This window comes from Malania oleifera, chromosome 11 (genome assembly GCF_029873635.1).
Source record: "Malania oleifera isolate guangnan ecotype guangnan chromosome 11, ASM2987363v1, whole genome shotgun sequence".
In the NCBI taxonomy this organism is placed as follows: domain Eukaryota; kingdom Viridiplantae; phylum Streptophyta; class Magnoliopsida; order Santalales; family Ximeniaceae; genus Malania; species Malania oleifera.
The window spans coordinates 54,559,697-54,575,677 of NC_080427.1; the positions used below are offsets into that span (position 1 = coordinate 54,559,697).

The following is a 15,981-nucleotide window of genomic DNA, read 5'->3' on the forward strand; positions in this document are numbered from 1 at the left end:
TTTCAACAATAAATACACGGTCTGCATTAAACCTTTCTTGTGCAAGGGGAAGGCTTGTTTTTGGGAAGTTATTTTCCTTTAAATAAAAAAAAAAAAAAAAAAAAAAAAATTGTGGATAATAATTGTACCAATCTGTTTTATGAACCATGCATATGCATATGATCCTATGGTAGGCAGACGGCGCCCCCCATCAGCACAGAAAGGCAGACTGCGAATTCCATGCATTCCTTGCCATCTACATGCGGACACGCCCATCATCACACTGAACATAACACGGTTTTAACATCTTCAATTCAATCGGTAAACATTCAACTTGAAATCCTTTACTGGCCCTTCGTAGTAGATCATCATTGGGCCAACTCCCTGTGCCACGGTATCATTTGAATGAAATTGGAAACAGCCAGTAAAGATGTGTACCAAAATACCAAGATCCCAAGTCAGGCAGACAGTAAAATGTCCTCACTCCTACCAGTACAGGGAAGAAACTGGATCCACATCAACTGTGAATCAAACAATCGTGCGAGTTCACGCATGCGCGCACTCCTATTGACAGAATTACATCTTAGTGCACTGCATACAGATTTACAGAGCACAAACAAACAAATGATTGGGTCTTCCCAGAAGCGTGCTGCGCTGTCCATGACCTATATTATATATATCTATACTAAAATGTGGGGGTGGGGCTACATACACCAAAATGTTCATACTCGAAGAGGCTAAGTGTCCAATTACCTTACAATTACCCTGCTTCCCACGCCGCCACCATGTTACTACCGCCAGATCCAGGCCCCCTTACTACAACACTAGCCAAAAAATAATTATTCAAAAAAAAGCGGGGGAAGTTGGAACGGCACACCACGACCAGTACTGCGTCTTCGCCTCTCCACTGCACTAAAACCCTTTGGGTTCGTCGTCCTCTGCTGCTTGAAATAACCCATCCTCATCTACAGCCATCCGCATACCTTGTTCATCATCAGCAGGAATCATACCTTCCTCCTCTTCTTCCCCAAAATAGGACTGAGGCCTGTTGGGGTATTCTCCATCGTAATGTCTGCCTGGTGATCTTCCCTGTTGAGGTGCACTGTCATTGAATGATCCACCACGGCCTTCCGCCCCACCAACATTATCAGATGGTGACCGCAACTTCTCACCGGGAGAGCTGCGTGAATCCACAAGATTTTTTACTTCCCTCGCACTGTAAACGCTGTTGTATGTCGGTGAATGCTGATGCTGTGCAGGAGGGGATGGCCGAGCCTGATCCATGACGGATTTATGGAAACCACGGATTGGGGAGCGGTCACGAGCCTTGTCATGCCTGTCAGGGCTACGGCTGCGGCTGCGGCTTCGACTGCGTTCTCTATCCCTATCAAAAGCACGAAAATGGCTAGCATGGTAGCTCCTATCATGCTTGCCACGAGCATCTGCATCATGCCCATCATGATATCCCCGATCATACCTGTCCCTAAATAACAGAAGAATACAGAGATTAAACAAAATCTTTGCTTCACAGGCGCATCTCCAAATCATGAAAAATGCAAGCATTCTAAGTTCATGTTAGACTCTCTTCACAATAGAATAAACTCACCTAGCATACACAATAAACAAACAAAAAAAAAAAAAAAAATTCTACTCAAGATAAGAGTTCAGACCAAAAAGAAATTAACTCTTATAAGGGAAAAAAAAGCCTGGTTTTATTTATGTTTATCGTTGCTTCACAAAAATTTTGTGAAAAATCAAATATGTCACTTGTTAACTTGGCCCATGATTAGGAGCTTGGAATTCAAATCTTACCTTCGATTTGGACACTGCAAATTTGGATAGAATGCAATACAAAATTATATTAAGTCTGCTCAAATTTAAGGCTCAAAATCCATATTTACACAAACCTCTCTACTACTATATAAAAGAACAAAAAAAAAAAAACCAAACCCTTAGTCCCACTAGGTGGGATCGGCTATATGAATCATTTTCCGCCAAATTATGCGATCATGGACCATTTCTTTTGACAGATTCAGGTATATTAAATCCTTACTCACTATCTCCTCCCAAGTTATTTTGAGTCTATACCTTACCCTTCTACTGCTTCTCACATAAACTAACTCACTCTTCCTCACTGGTGCACTATGTGGCCCACGTTCAAGTGTCCATACCATCTGAGTCATCCCTCCCTTATCTTATCCTCTATAGGAGCTACACCTAACTTACTACGAATATGTTCATTCCTTAATTTATCTTTCAATGTTATACCACTCATTCATCTAAGCATTCTCATCTCAACAACTTTTACTTTTTGGATATTATATTTCTCCGTTGCCCAACATTCCGATCCATAAAGCATAGCCAGTCTTATAGCTATCCAATAAAACTTTCCTTTCAATTTTAAGAGTATTCTACGATCACAGAGCACACTTGAAGCACTTCTCTTTTTTACCCAACCTGTTTTAACTCTATGCATTACATCATCTTCAATTTCTCCTTCAGCTTGCATAATAGATCCAAGGTATCGAAATCTACAAATGTTCTTTATTTCTTCATCATCAAGTTAAACTTTGTCTCTAATATTCCTCCTATCATTACTAAAATTACATTTCATATATTTTGTCTTATTTATACTTATCCTAAAGCCTCTAGATTCCAAAGTTTCTCTCTATAATTCTAGCTCAAGCTCTACTCCATCCCTAGTTTCATCAATTAATACAATATCATCTGCAAACAACATATACCATGGAACCTCCTTTTGAATACTTTTAGTCAATTAGTCCATCGCTAAAGCAAAAATAGGACTCAAAGCAAATCCTTGATGTAAACCTATGGTAATGGGAAATTCTCTAGTTTCTCCATCTATAGTCCTTACACTAGTCACTACTTCATCGTACATATCCTTAATGACATCAGTATACCTACTACATACACCCTTTTTCTCTAAAACCCACCATAAAACTTCCCTAGGGTATCCTATCATATGCTTTCTCAAGGTCAATAAATATTATATGCAAGTCCCTCTTCTTTTCCCTAAACTTTTCCATTAATCTTCTTAAAAGATATATAACTTCTGTGGTAGATCTCTCAGGCCTAAAACCAAATTGATTTTCTAAAACCTTCATTTCTAACCTTAATCTTTGTTCAACTACTCTTTCCCATAGTTCAATCGTATGGCTCATAAGTTTAATTTCATGATAATTATTACAATTTTGAATATCTCCTTTATTTTTGTATATAGATATTCCATTCATCTAACATTTTCTTAGTTTTTATAATTGTATTAAATAAATTAATTAACCATATAATTCCGTTATCACCTAAGCATTTCCAAACTTCAATTGGAATGTTATCTGGTCCCATAGCTTTCCCATTTTTCATCTATTTTAGTGCAAACTTAACTTCGTGAACTCTAATTTTGCGAATAAATCTAATATTTTTAGTTTTTTCTTCATTTGACAATTCTAAGTTTAAGCCTTCTATTTGATTTTCATTAAACTTACTAAAGTAACTTCGCCATCTTTCTTTAATGTCTTCGTCCTTAACCAAGACAATAACATCCTCACTTTTTATACATTTTACATTTTCTAAGTCCTTAGTCTTCCTTTCTCTAGCTTTAGCAAGTTTAAGTATATCTCTCTTTCATTCTTTTGTATCTAATCTATCATACAAACTATTAAATGATCTGTATTTAGCTTCACTAATATCCTTTTTTGCATCTTTTCTTGCCTCCTTATACTTTTCAAAGTTATCCATATTTCTACATTTCTGCCACGTTTTATACCAAATTCTTCGTCTTTATGGCTTTTTCTACATCTTTATCCCACCACCAACTTTCTTTGCTATTCGAGAATCTTCCCCTTGATTCGCCTAAAATATCTTTTGCTATTTTTTTAATAGCTACCTAATCTACTCCAAAGAGTAATTGTAGCTACCTCATCTTTTATAGTCCAATCCCCATCTTTGATCATTTTATCTTTAAATTTTATTATATTTTCTCCTTTTAGTTTTCACCACTTAGTTCTCTTACACTGGTTTATTTTATCATTTTTCTTCCATTTTTAATACATATATCTAACACTAAAACTCTATGTTGTGTGGTTAAGTTTTCACCTGGAACAACTTTACAATCCTTGCATGATAAACGATCTACCCTCCTAGTTTAAAAAAAAATGCATTTGACTTCTGTTTTTCCCACTTTAAAAGGTTCTCTTCTTAAAGCAAGTATTCATTATACTAAAATCATATGACATAGCGAAGTTTAAGATCATCTCCCCATACTCATTTTTGTCTCCATATCCATATCCTCTATGTATCCTCTCATAATTTTTATTATCCACATATCCATTCAAATCTCCTTCTATAAATATTTTCTCAGTCCCTAGTATGCCTTGTATAATACTATCAGTATCTTCCCAAAATTGTTTCTTAAGATTTTCAGCTAAGCCGACTTGAGGAGCATAAGCACTAATGATATTTATTATCTCGTCCTAATACCATCTTGATTTTTATAATTCTATCTCCTACTTTATTTACATCAACAACGCTATCTTTTAAGTTTGTCTATAATAATTCCTACTCCATTCTTATGTTTTTCTTTTCCCGTGTACCAAAGTTTAAATCCTCATTTATCAATTTCTCTAACTTTCTCCCCTACCCACTTAGTTTCTTGAAGGCAAATTATAGTAATTATTCTTCTCATCGTTGCATCCACAATTTCGATGCTTTTACCCGTAAGTATCTTTATATTCCAAGTTGTTAATCTAATCCTAATTTTATGAACTAACGTCTTTACCTGCCCACATCCAAAATGATGTAGGAACCCTCACATATTTGACACCGAACCCGGACACCGACACGGCGCATCGCTTCGGGGCAACGACCTAGCCCACCCTCGCCCACTTTTTGCTACACCCACAAGTGTAACACGTCACTCGCAGGGGACGCCCCAGAAAATATTCAATCAAGATTCGTATCATAGTGGTCTGACAAATTTTACGCTGGCTGTCAACAACCTAACGCAACCCTCCTTTACCCGGGCTTGGGATCAATTGTGTGTAAAGAAATTAAGACATTATGTGGTGATCCTCACATTCATCAAAATAACTCAAATGGTGATCCTCATTTTCATTAAAATCCTAACAAAATAAAATCGTGTTGCTTAATACTCAAAAGCAAGTCCCATACAACATAATCATTCCTTATCCTGGATTCTTATTCTCTTATGCCTGCACAGGCACACCTCTCCCTGCCCTCTTGATGTCATCAACTCATTCTTCAAATTATTATCCAATGGACGAATTAAAAAAAATGAAAGCCCATTCTCTTTTCATATGAGATATTTAATCTTTAATTTTAACTTTACTCCACAACAGAACCTTTTTGTTGCGTATGTGCACCACATGCATCTAATTTGCTTCCCCCTCCCTTGCACCCTCTTGATGTCCTTAACTCATCCTTCAAATTATTATCCAAGGGTTTAAAGAAAAAAAAAGAATTAAAAGTCCATTCTCTTGTCCTTTTTACTAGACTTCACAACAAAACCTTTTTGTTGTGTATGCACCACATGTACCTGATTTGCTCCCCCTTCCCTTGCACCCTCTTGACCTCCTTAACTCATTCTTCAAATTATTATCCAGACAAGGGGCTTCTAAGGAAAGTCCCTCTTTTAATGTGATATATTTAAGCTTCAATTTTTACTATTTGTTGCCTATTCACCACATGTACATGATTTGCTAGTTATTATTAGTGAACAGACACGAATAATTGAAATAAGTATAAAGTTCTGGAAATATAGTGAGACACAAGAACAGTTGGATAGCAAGTAAATTAAAGCATCAATTGAATGCAGAAAAATCTTATCAATTAAGGCACAAAACAAAATGTAGCTACTGCTAAATTCAACTTCATAAGCAAAGATCACATAAGATAACATCCAAATTTAGAAAAAAGAAAAAAAAAAATTTATGATGCTGTGTAAATAAAAGCACACCAATACCAAGCTATTTATAGTTCAAAGATATGCACAACATGAACACAAACCTGTCACGTGAATCATAATCGGAGCCACGGCCTCCACTTCTTTCAGGCCTGCTGGAAGAGGGAGGAACTCCCCAACTACCCCTACCACCATAATCTGAACCACCTCTTCCACCATAATCACTCCTTCCACCATAGCCCGAATCACTCCGCCCACCACGCCCTCCCTCACGACCACCAGGCCCAGAACCCCAGCGTCTGGACCTGCCTATGCCACCGCCACGAGAAGCCATATCGCGAAGTTCTGGAGGAACACGCTGATTTGCCCCTTCCAAAACCTTCATGAGGTCCGAAGCATGCTTTGCATCATGGTCACCAAAGAATGTGAAAGCAATTCCTGTGGCACCTGCCCTTCCAGTCCTTCCAATCCTGTGAACATAGTCCTCAATTCCTGTAGGGAAATCATAGTTGATGACCACCCTGCAATACAAGAAAATACGCGTCACTGGTGCCATATTTCACTTCAAAAGATAAAAGAATAATTCCAACCTTCTTCAAAAATATAAATAAAAATAGAACATGTTGCCCAGATGCATTCACTTGACTTACAGGATAGACTTAGGAAATAATCATATTCATCAGATGGTGGTTCAATGGAAAAATCGCAATGCATACCCAGAAGTAACAACCTAACAAATATTTGGTACAAATACTGAATGAAAACAAATACTGCCTGATAACCCAAACAAATGGTTTTAAGTTTTAACAGTGGACGTCTGTGTATAAATCACAAAGGCAGAACTCATAAATTCTCCATCTCTTCTTGCAGCCAAACAGAGTTTAGGGGTTGAGCATTTCATCTTCAACCAATGAACCAATGCTTTTCTTTTCTGTTCTTTCTTTTTCTTTTGTAAACGAATGCCTTTATTTTCATTTTCAGTAATTTATGTAACCATTCTATGATGGCAAGAACATATACTAATCCTCGCACCCTCCCCTCTTAAACATTTAAAAGTTTATCATCAATAACTTACCCATTTGTCTTGATTCTCTTCAGCAGTGATCAATGTAAAGATATGCTGAGCACACCTCTGTGTGTGCACACATCTCTGTATATATGTAAGAAATAGGGTAAAAAATTCACCCAACATCCCAAAAGCAAGATTCAAGACTCACAGTTCTGTTAATATAACAGCCTATAACCCCCTGACAAAAAGGAAACATATGATTTTAGCATTAAAATATAAATTTCGCCTAAAGTCCCTTGCTATACATATAGCTTCAATACGAATTTTTAGGTGTGTTGTTCGCCAGTCCCTTGCAATATATATAGCTTAAATACAAATGACGATAAATTGGGCAAACACCAACCTGATGTCTTTTATGTCCAGCCCACGAGCTGCAACATCAGTGGCTACAAGCACTGGAGACCTCCCAGTGCGGAACTGGTTCAACACATAATCCCTCTCCCCCTGAGATTTATCTCCATGAATGGCAGCAGCACCAAACTGGCGGGTGAGATTGCGAGAAAGTTGATCACACATCTTCTTAGTTGAACAAAAAATAATAATCTTCGACCCTGGTTCTTGAGACCGCAATATCTGCTCCAGCCTTCTGTGTTTCTCCATGATTGACAATACTTCAACATACTGCATAGACATCAGAGCAATCAGCAAAATAAATAAATGTTACGAGTCTATATACAGATGCACATACACTAAATTAGATAACAAGTTAACAACTATGGAACTTTTCTAAAAACAAAATCATAAGACTTCTCCAGTAACACCTTCCAATAACAAATCAATGGAAAAACCTACAAACTATAAAGGAAAAGCAAAGATAAACATCTGAAGTATCCTCTGTGGACACAAGCTCTCAATAAGATTACACACCTGGGTAATGGACTTGTTTGCAACAAGCTCATCAACACTGCCAATGTTCACCTGGATAGGATTAACTAGTAAATCAGCCGCAATTTTCCGAACCTCCTTCGGCCATGTTGCAGTGAACATGAGAGTCTGGCGGCGAGCAGGCACCTCCTTCACAATCTTCCGTATCTGAGGTTCAAAACCCATGTCGAGCATCCGATCTGCCTCATCAAGCACAAGGTAAGAAACTTGATGGAGGCTGACTCTTCTCATCTCAAGTATATCATTCAAGCGGCCTGGAGTGGCAACCACAATGTCCGCCCCGCGGTCAAGATCCCTCAGTTGGGGACCTTTGGGTGCTCCCCCATACAAACACTAGAAGGAAGGAAAAAGAAAAAAAAAAAATTAGAGTATGGACATTAACAACAACAGGTTGCACTGCTTGGTTCTATTAGCTTAGCAAAGCTTGTTTGAGTTCGTTTTTTAATATTATTCCCAATACTCAGCCAGGCAGTGGGGAAAGAAGCAAGAGGGAGCCAAATTACAATTTACGCTTAAATCTGAATGTGCATATATAAATGCATGCATGCAAGCAAAGCATTAGTAAAAATTACTTAATTTCAGAAGACAATAGTAAAAAATAGCACATTAATAGGGCCCCTTTCTCCACATTAAAAAAAAAAAAAAAAAAGCAATTGGTTTCAAGCAACATACCGTGCAAGAAATTCTTGACGACTTTCCAAACTTTACGGCTTCATCCTGTATCTGTGTCGCCAATTCCCTTGTTGGTGACAAAACCAACACAGTTGGACCCAACTGAGAATTATTACGGCAGCGCTTGAGATGAATAAATGCTGGAATTACATAACCAAGGGTCTTCCCTGAACCTGTCTTAGCAATGGCCACTATGTCGCGACTTTGGAGAGCAATTGGCCATGACTGTGCCTGAATTGGTGTGGGGGCAGAGAACCCTGCATTGTGTACCTGGAAAAGCAAAAAACCAGTGGCCCCTGTAAGCAGAGGTTCTGGCTTCTAGATTTCTGGTTGGTTATCTTTATGGACTCATGGAGTGGCTAATGCAAGAAGAAGCATCACCCCCCATATGCAGGCGGCCAATGCTTGCTGATGCAAGCTGGAGCAGGAGGAGGCCTCTTCTTCGATTCGGACTGAGTGGCTGACTGAACCATCACCAACGGCAGTCCCTCCCACGAACTTGGGTGATTTGGGAAGCCCTCCTCAAAAACTGGTCCAGCGTAATAAGGGTAGCCCTCCTCAAAAACTGGTCCAGCGTAATAAGGGCAGCCCTCCTCAAAAAATGGTCCAGCGTAATAAGGGGCGCTCCCATTATATGCAAGCCCCAACAAAGAGGGTAGCACAGCGTACGACATTAGCTCCTCCCAGGAGCAAATATCGCACCTGCGACAAAAAGTACAGATGGAAAAATGAACATGAGTCTGAATCTCAACACTAGGCCTCCAGCAATCAAAGAACTTTGCAGAGGAAAGACTCAGGTTACATAATTCAATAAACTTATATGGACTGCTTACCACCAGTTAGTTGCATAAGGGTAAAAAACAAGAACAATATTTGAAGTCCATACCTCTCTAAGAATTTCGGACGGAAACCCAGTATCCTCAAAAGTAGAGAAAGGTGGAGGCACATTATCTCCCTACTCAAAATCAATAAGAAAAACAAGGTTTCAGCAATCATAACAAAATGAACCCATCAAACCAAATTATAGAACAAGAAAGCTAAGGGAGATCTAGTCAATGGTATACAACATTAAAGATATAATTGCATTTCTAGATTATTTTATGGTTAAGATCACAAAATATCAATAAGTTTCCCCTTTTTACAATTTAAGCCCACACCCAACTTTAATTCAATACAAAGAAACCCACCAAGTATCCAAATATACCAAGTAAACCTATTTTTTCATTTAGTCAATCTTATTAATTTGTTAATTATTAATAGTCTATTTATAATATTATCTTTTTTATATAATTTTTTTATTCCCTTGTATTACTTAAAACCCATTCTCCAATTAAAGTACTATTGTTTTAGCAACATATATCTTGTACAACCACCACCACAATCCAAGTCTTAAATCCCACTAGATGGGGTCAACTATGTGAATCCTTCTTTGCCAATTTATATGATCATTGGTGATTTCATTCAACAATTTGGGAACTATTAAATCCTTATTCACTATCTCATTCCAATTTATTTTAGGCCTACCCCTACCCCTTTTACTATCGCTAATAGTAACTAATTCACTCATCCATGCACTATTTGGTCTACGTTGCAAATGCCTAAACAAGCTCCCTCCCGTATCTAATCTTTCAATAGGTATTACCCATAACTTACAACGACTATGTTCATTCCTTAATTTAACATTATACCACGTCCACCCTCAGCATTCTCATTTAGGCAACTTTTACTTTGGGATATGTTGTTTGATTGCACGACATTCTGATGCTATATTAGTCTTTTAACTATCCAATAAAACTTTTAATTTTTAAGGGTATTGTACAATTGCACAACATACCCGAAGCACTTTTTTATTTTACCAACCTGCTTTACCTTTTTACATCTTCGATTTCTCCTTCAGCTTCTAGAATAAATCCAAAGACGAATTCAATCTTTTCTCCAATATCCCTCTTATCATGACTACATATATTTTGTCATATTAGATTCTAAAACTTCTCTCAATTATTCTTACTTACATTCTACTCCACCCCTAATTTCATCAATCAACATATGCAAACAACGTACACTAGAACCCCATTTTGGATACTCCCAAGTTCATCCATCACCAATGCAAATTATAATTGGAAATTCCCAAGACTCTCCACCTATAGACCTAACGTTAGTCATTACTCTATCATGCATATCCTTAATGACATTGGTATGCCTACTGTATTACTCCCTTTCTTTTAGAACTCACCATAAAACTTCCCTAGATACCCCCTAAGTACCTTATTAGGTTTCCCCTAAGTCAATAAAAACCATATGCATGCACTTCTTATTTTCCCTGAACTTTTTCATTTTTCTTAATATATATATATAGCTTCTGTTGTCGATCTCTCAACCATAAAATCAAATTTATTTTTCAAAACCCTCATTTCTAACTATAGTGTTTGTTCAATTACCCTTTCCATAGTTTTGTTGCATGGCTCTTAGGTTTAACTCTACAATAGTTATTTCAATTTTGAATATCTCATTCATTTTTGTATATAGGAAATAAAGTGTTTTTTTTCCATTGCATATTCTTAGTTTTAATAATTATGTTAAATAAATTAATTAACCATATAAATCCATCATGATCTAGGCATTTCCAAACTTCAATTGGGTTGTCATCTGGTCCTTTTTCATTTTTCATCTTTTCTAATGTACTTTGTTAACTCCAATTTTTTGAATAAATCTCAAATTTATAGCAGTTCACACATTTTTCAATTCTAAGTTTAAGTCTGGTACGTGGTTTTTCATTAAACAACTTACTGAAGTAACTTCACAATCTTTCTTTTATGTTTTGTTTAACCAAGGCACTATCATCCTCATAATTATGAACAAGCATCTATAAAATCCATTTACAATCAAAGATAAAAAATTTTTTAAATTTACAATCCCAATTTGTCATGTAAAAGAACCTATATAATATGATGATTTATATAGAACTTGTTCGCAATAATAAAAATTAGGAGTTAATACAACACAAAACACCATAAATTAACAATTTTTCTTAATCTATTCAATTAAACTCACAATATAATGTGGGAGCACATTATGGGAAAAATCTAATTAATCTAGGGTTGATAAAAAAAATTTCTTTTAGATATTATTATAGGTTTTCTCAATAACTCATAATATTCACGGGACATCTTTGAGCAAATACGAAAAAAATTTCAGAGTTAAAACATGTAACATATTAATAGGTCTTTTTACATAGAGCAACACTAGTGGAGTGACATGGGCATTTTTTGAATTAAGAGTTAATCCAATACAAAACACCATAAATTAATGATTAATATTTATCTACTTATTGCATTCTTTATTTAATGTGGGAGCACATTATTGGAAAAAAAAAAACGAATTCATCTTAGGTTGACAAAAATTAGATTTTTAATATACCATATAATCTAGATAGATGTAATTATTTTAATTTTGTTATTTTTAAAATAACCAATAGGTATAATTGTCGGTCAGCTAGCAACTTGACAAAAATTAGATTTTTAATACAACATATAATCTAGATGTAATTATTTAAATTTTGTTATTTTTAAAATAACCAATAGGTATAATTGTCGGTTACCTGGCAACTTAAGATATTCCTCTCTCTCTCTCTCTCTCTCTCTCTCTCTCTCTCTCTCAGTTACAATAAAACACCATGTTGTAATTTTCACCACACAAATGACTAAGCATAAACCAACTAATGTCACAAACATGGAAGTCAATGCACACATGGAGCAATCATACTATATAAGTAATTCTTGGGAGGGTAGTTTAATAGGTCAGCTAGAGAAAGAGTCGCAAAGAATGGCAAAATCCTTTCTCAATCTAGGTCCGTTTGTCTGGGAAAAACCCAACCCAAAAATTTTTGTTTAAGTCCATCAAACACAAACTGTTTGTTTCTTGGGAAATCTAGGGAACGTATAGGAATAGCCTAGAAATTCACAATGGACCAAACCCACCCACATCCCTTGCATGCTCGATTGCCTCGGAAACAATAAGAAAGCCCAAGCAATTCAAGAAAACACAAGGGAGGGGGAGTTATTTTTAAGACCCATCGCGATCCTCTTAGACATAGAGGTATCTTGAAGATACCCAAGGATGTGAGCAGAGAACAGGACCAGTTCACCTTCAAATGCAGGAAGAATATTTGAGTCACGACCATGCTTGAGTTGGCGGTGATACAGCGGAGTGAAGGGAGCAATCCTATCAGGGCAACAGCAGTTCCAGGCACAGTGGTGAGGGGTGGAGACACCATACGTAGCAGCACAATGGGTGGAGGTTCTTTAAATGTTTTGCAAGGATGTTAGGGTTTCCATGCAAGATCTTGGTGAGGCTAGAGTTTCGTAAGAGAAGAGACATTCAATGCCATAGAACCCACAGTTTTGCAAGAACTCAGGCTCTGCGCTGGGGATGAACACGAGAGAGAGAGAGAGAGAGAGAGAGAGAGAGAGAGAGAGTTGGTGCGCGGCAGTGCATGGGCATGGCTATGTTTCTAGATGAGAGCTATGCAGGGTGGGGAAGAAGAGAGGTAGCAAAGGAATAAACATACTATATAAGCATGCATGCGCAAATCACACTTGCTGGCAAAAGGAATGAATAATGTTTGCAACAAAAAAAACAAAAAAAAACAAATTTATGCTTTTTGTCTCCAAATTAACAACTATTTTATATAGCACTAAGTCACTTACGGCTCTTGATAATCATGCAAAAGAACTAGTTCAGGGTATAAAGCATTTAAGGTTCTTGATAACTTCCATTAATAATTGCTCAGGGTATAACATAGTCGAAACTTTGGTCTTACATGGTTTGGATAAAACAACACAGCATTGCAATACAGAGCATTACTGAATATAGAAAATTTTGGCACTTGAAAAGCACAATCAAAAAGTATTGGTGCATAAAGGGGAACAATTTATAAATAAAATAAAAAAGTTGCCAAATCAATAACATCAGCACAAGGATTCAAAAAAAAAAAACACCGAGCCACAAGAAGTGGAACTATAGGTGATCAAATCCAAAGAAAACGTATGTAAAACTCACAGAAATTGTTATTTCATGTCGACGGCGATAGGACTCGGCAGATAGACCACTTCCAACACCTGAAGATCCAAGCCCTCTAGCAGAAGACCCTCCATGCCCAAAATTGGCTGTCCCATTTGCAACATTTTGGGGATATTGTGTTCCACCTCTAGCACTCTAATGCAAAATTATTAAATAGTTACATTTTGAAACAGAAATGGAATAAACAGAAAGAAAACTTCAAAAGAGAGAGCTTGGCTAAGTAAATTTATAATACTTGTTGACTCTTTGCTCCTGATGCAAGCTTTGAACCACCATTGCTACCTCTGCTATACTTATCCTCCTCTTTATCTGGACTATAGTCACGCCGATGTCCTTGAGAAGATGGCTGAACTTGAACTGAAGAGCTCAACGGTACAGAAGATTTCATTGGTGCAGCTGAGCCTGGGGCAGCAGGCCTCTCATACTGAGTAACATTTGTTTCTGGATTCCAGAAGTAAAGGTAGCCAGTTTTACCATCCACTAGGCCTCTCCATGGTCTGGGAAGTGTAGGGTCTTCTGGGGCATAACGGGGACCAGAAGAAACAGTTGCAGTGGCAGCCATCACAAATCAGTAAAACAATCCTACAATGACACAAACTAAAAAATATAAGACTTAAAAAAGATGAAGGATCATATTTAGTTAAACCACCTCCTACCACCCAACCCCAAATAAAATCATAAAAATTAATTAGAAACTAGAAATTACATAACAAAACTCAGAGCGGCAAAGGAAGCACATTACACATATCAATATCGCACATATACATTCAGTTGCTGAGAAAATCCTCAAATGGAAGAAAGCATGTTGTTCACGCTTCATGCGTGACATCAAGAAACCCAACTAAAATAAGACAATAACTCAATCTCACCAGATTGCAGACATTTTTTTAAGACATGATGAAGAAATTTACACAGATATTCTCAGAATTCATGCAACTTCTCAGCAACAAAATAAAAAAATCCAAAAATGGTAAAAAAAAAATCCAATTAAGGTCGAACTAAAGAAAATCATAAACCGCATTTCTTTTCAGATTTGATGAAGAAATTTACACAGATAATCTCAGAATTCATGCAACAACAAAAGAACAAAACCCAAAAATGGTAAAAACCCCAATTAAACTCAAACTAAAGAAAAACATAAACCCTAGTTCCGATAATAAAAAAATCAATAATCCAGTAGTTCGCTAAGCTACAGATTCAAAAAATCCTCCGTCCTAAATCACGCATTAATCACAACAAATTCAACATCAACAATGATATACTAACTAAACAAGAACTTACGCCATCGTCCTTCAAAAACCTTTACAAAACTCACAAATTTAAAGTCAATGAAACCCTAAATTTCAGTTTCTTCGAATAATCTCGGGGTTTTTTAGAGCAGATCTGGGAAATTATCTAAGCCTGAAGAAACTGAAACTCAGGGAGAGCAAATCATACCTAAATAGAGGAGTCGAAGATCGAGGAAGCAAGAGGCCAGAGATGCTCCACCTCTCTGACGGACTAACCCTTCCCAGAGAAAACTACGCTTCCGAAGGGCAAGAAGCGTAGGAAAATCAGAAAGGGGGGAGGAGAGAGAACGCGCTTGCTGATTTATAGTAAAACGAGAGAGAGAGAGAGAGAGAGAGAGAGAGGTTAGATTGGTGACCGTGGTTTGGTTGGGTTAATAGTCTGAAACCATGGTTAACACATGATAAAAGTAAAAACTAAAAACCCTCTTGTTTGGCCCTATAATAAGGTCGCGTTTGGATGTCGCCAAATAAAAGGCCCTAGCTCAGAGGTGTTTATTGGCTTTGTTTAGGGGTGTATGGGTCAGTTTGGATCCAAATTTTTTATCGACCAATTTTGTCCGTTTGGTAAAAAAATTTAACTTTAAATTAAATCATCGGTCTAGTTTAAGTTGATTTAGTTATCAGGTAAGTTGAGTTGGTTGGCGGTTAAACTTTGTTGAAGAATAAAAAGAAATATTAAAGCAAAAGAATACATGTAATTAAAAATTTTCACAGTTCCTTTAAAAACCCTATGGTAAACTATTCAAGGTAAATTTATATTGAATTTCTCATTAAAAAAATAGCATTAATCAATTTATAAATTTAGATCCTCCTTCTTCGTTTTTAACATTTATGTCATTTACATAAAATTTGAGTCAAGATCGGTAGGTTGTTTAATCAATCCATACCCAACTTACATATTCTGACCGTACATACTGGACCCGCCAATCAATCCACAAGCGATTCAATGATTATTTTTTTTAGGCCAAGTTGCATAGGGCATTGAATAGCCCTAGTATGGTTTGTGTTCTTCTCTCTAATAGTTCTATCTTTGGATTAGAGGGGTTCATATTATTTCTTAGGGTATAAGA

General features: G+C 36.7%; 1 protein-coding gene across 1 annotated transcript; it reads right to left on the minus strand.

The window, feature by feature from the left end:
• On the minus strand, positions 1-15,219 carry LOC131168469 (DEAD-box ATP-dependent RNA helicase 46). The gene is made up of 9 exons (XM_058127914.1): positions 15,060-15,219; positions 13,858-14,204; positions 13,602-13,757; positions 9,430-9,498; positions 8,544-8,813; positions 7,854-8,204; positions 7,330-7,607; positions 6,022-6,438; positions 1-1,462 (listed from the first exon to the last, which is right to left on the minus strand). Exons 2-9 carry the CDS (start codon positions 14,182-14,184, stop codon positions 892-894), a joined length of 2,439 nt encoding a protein of 812 aa, XP_057983897.1. The 5' UTR covers positions 14,185-14,204; positions 15,060-15,219; the 3' UTR covers positions 1-891.
• Positions 15,220-15,981: the final 762 nt, after the last annotated feature.

Excerpts from the sequence above, each read along its gene's own strand:
- LOC131168469 (XM_058127914.1), bottom strand. The coding sequence starts at position 14,184 with ATGGCTGCCACTGCAACTGTTTCTTCTGGTCCCCGTTATGCCCCAGAA. Across the intron at positions 7,608-7,853 it reads CAAACAAGTCCATTACCCAG|TATGTTGAAGTATTGTCAAT; the intron begins GTGTGTAATCTT and ends ATGTCTATGCAG. Across the intron at positions 1,463-6,021 it reads GATTATGATTCACGTGACAG|GGACAGGTATGATCGGGGAT; the intron begins GTTTGTGTTCAT and ends TCTGTTATTTAG.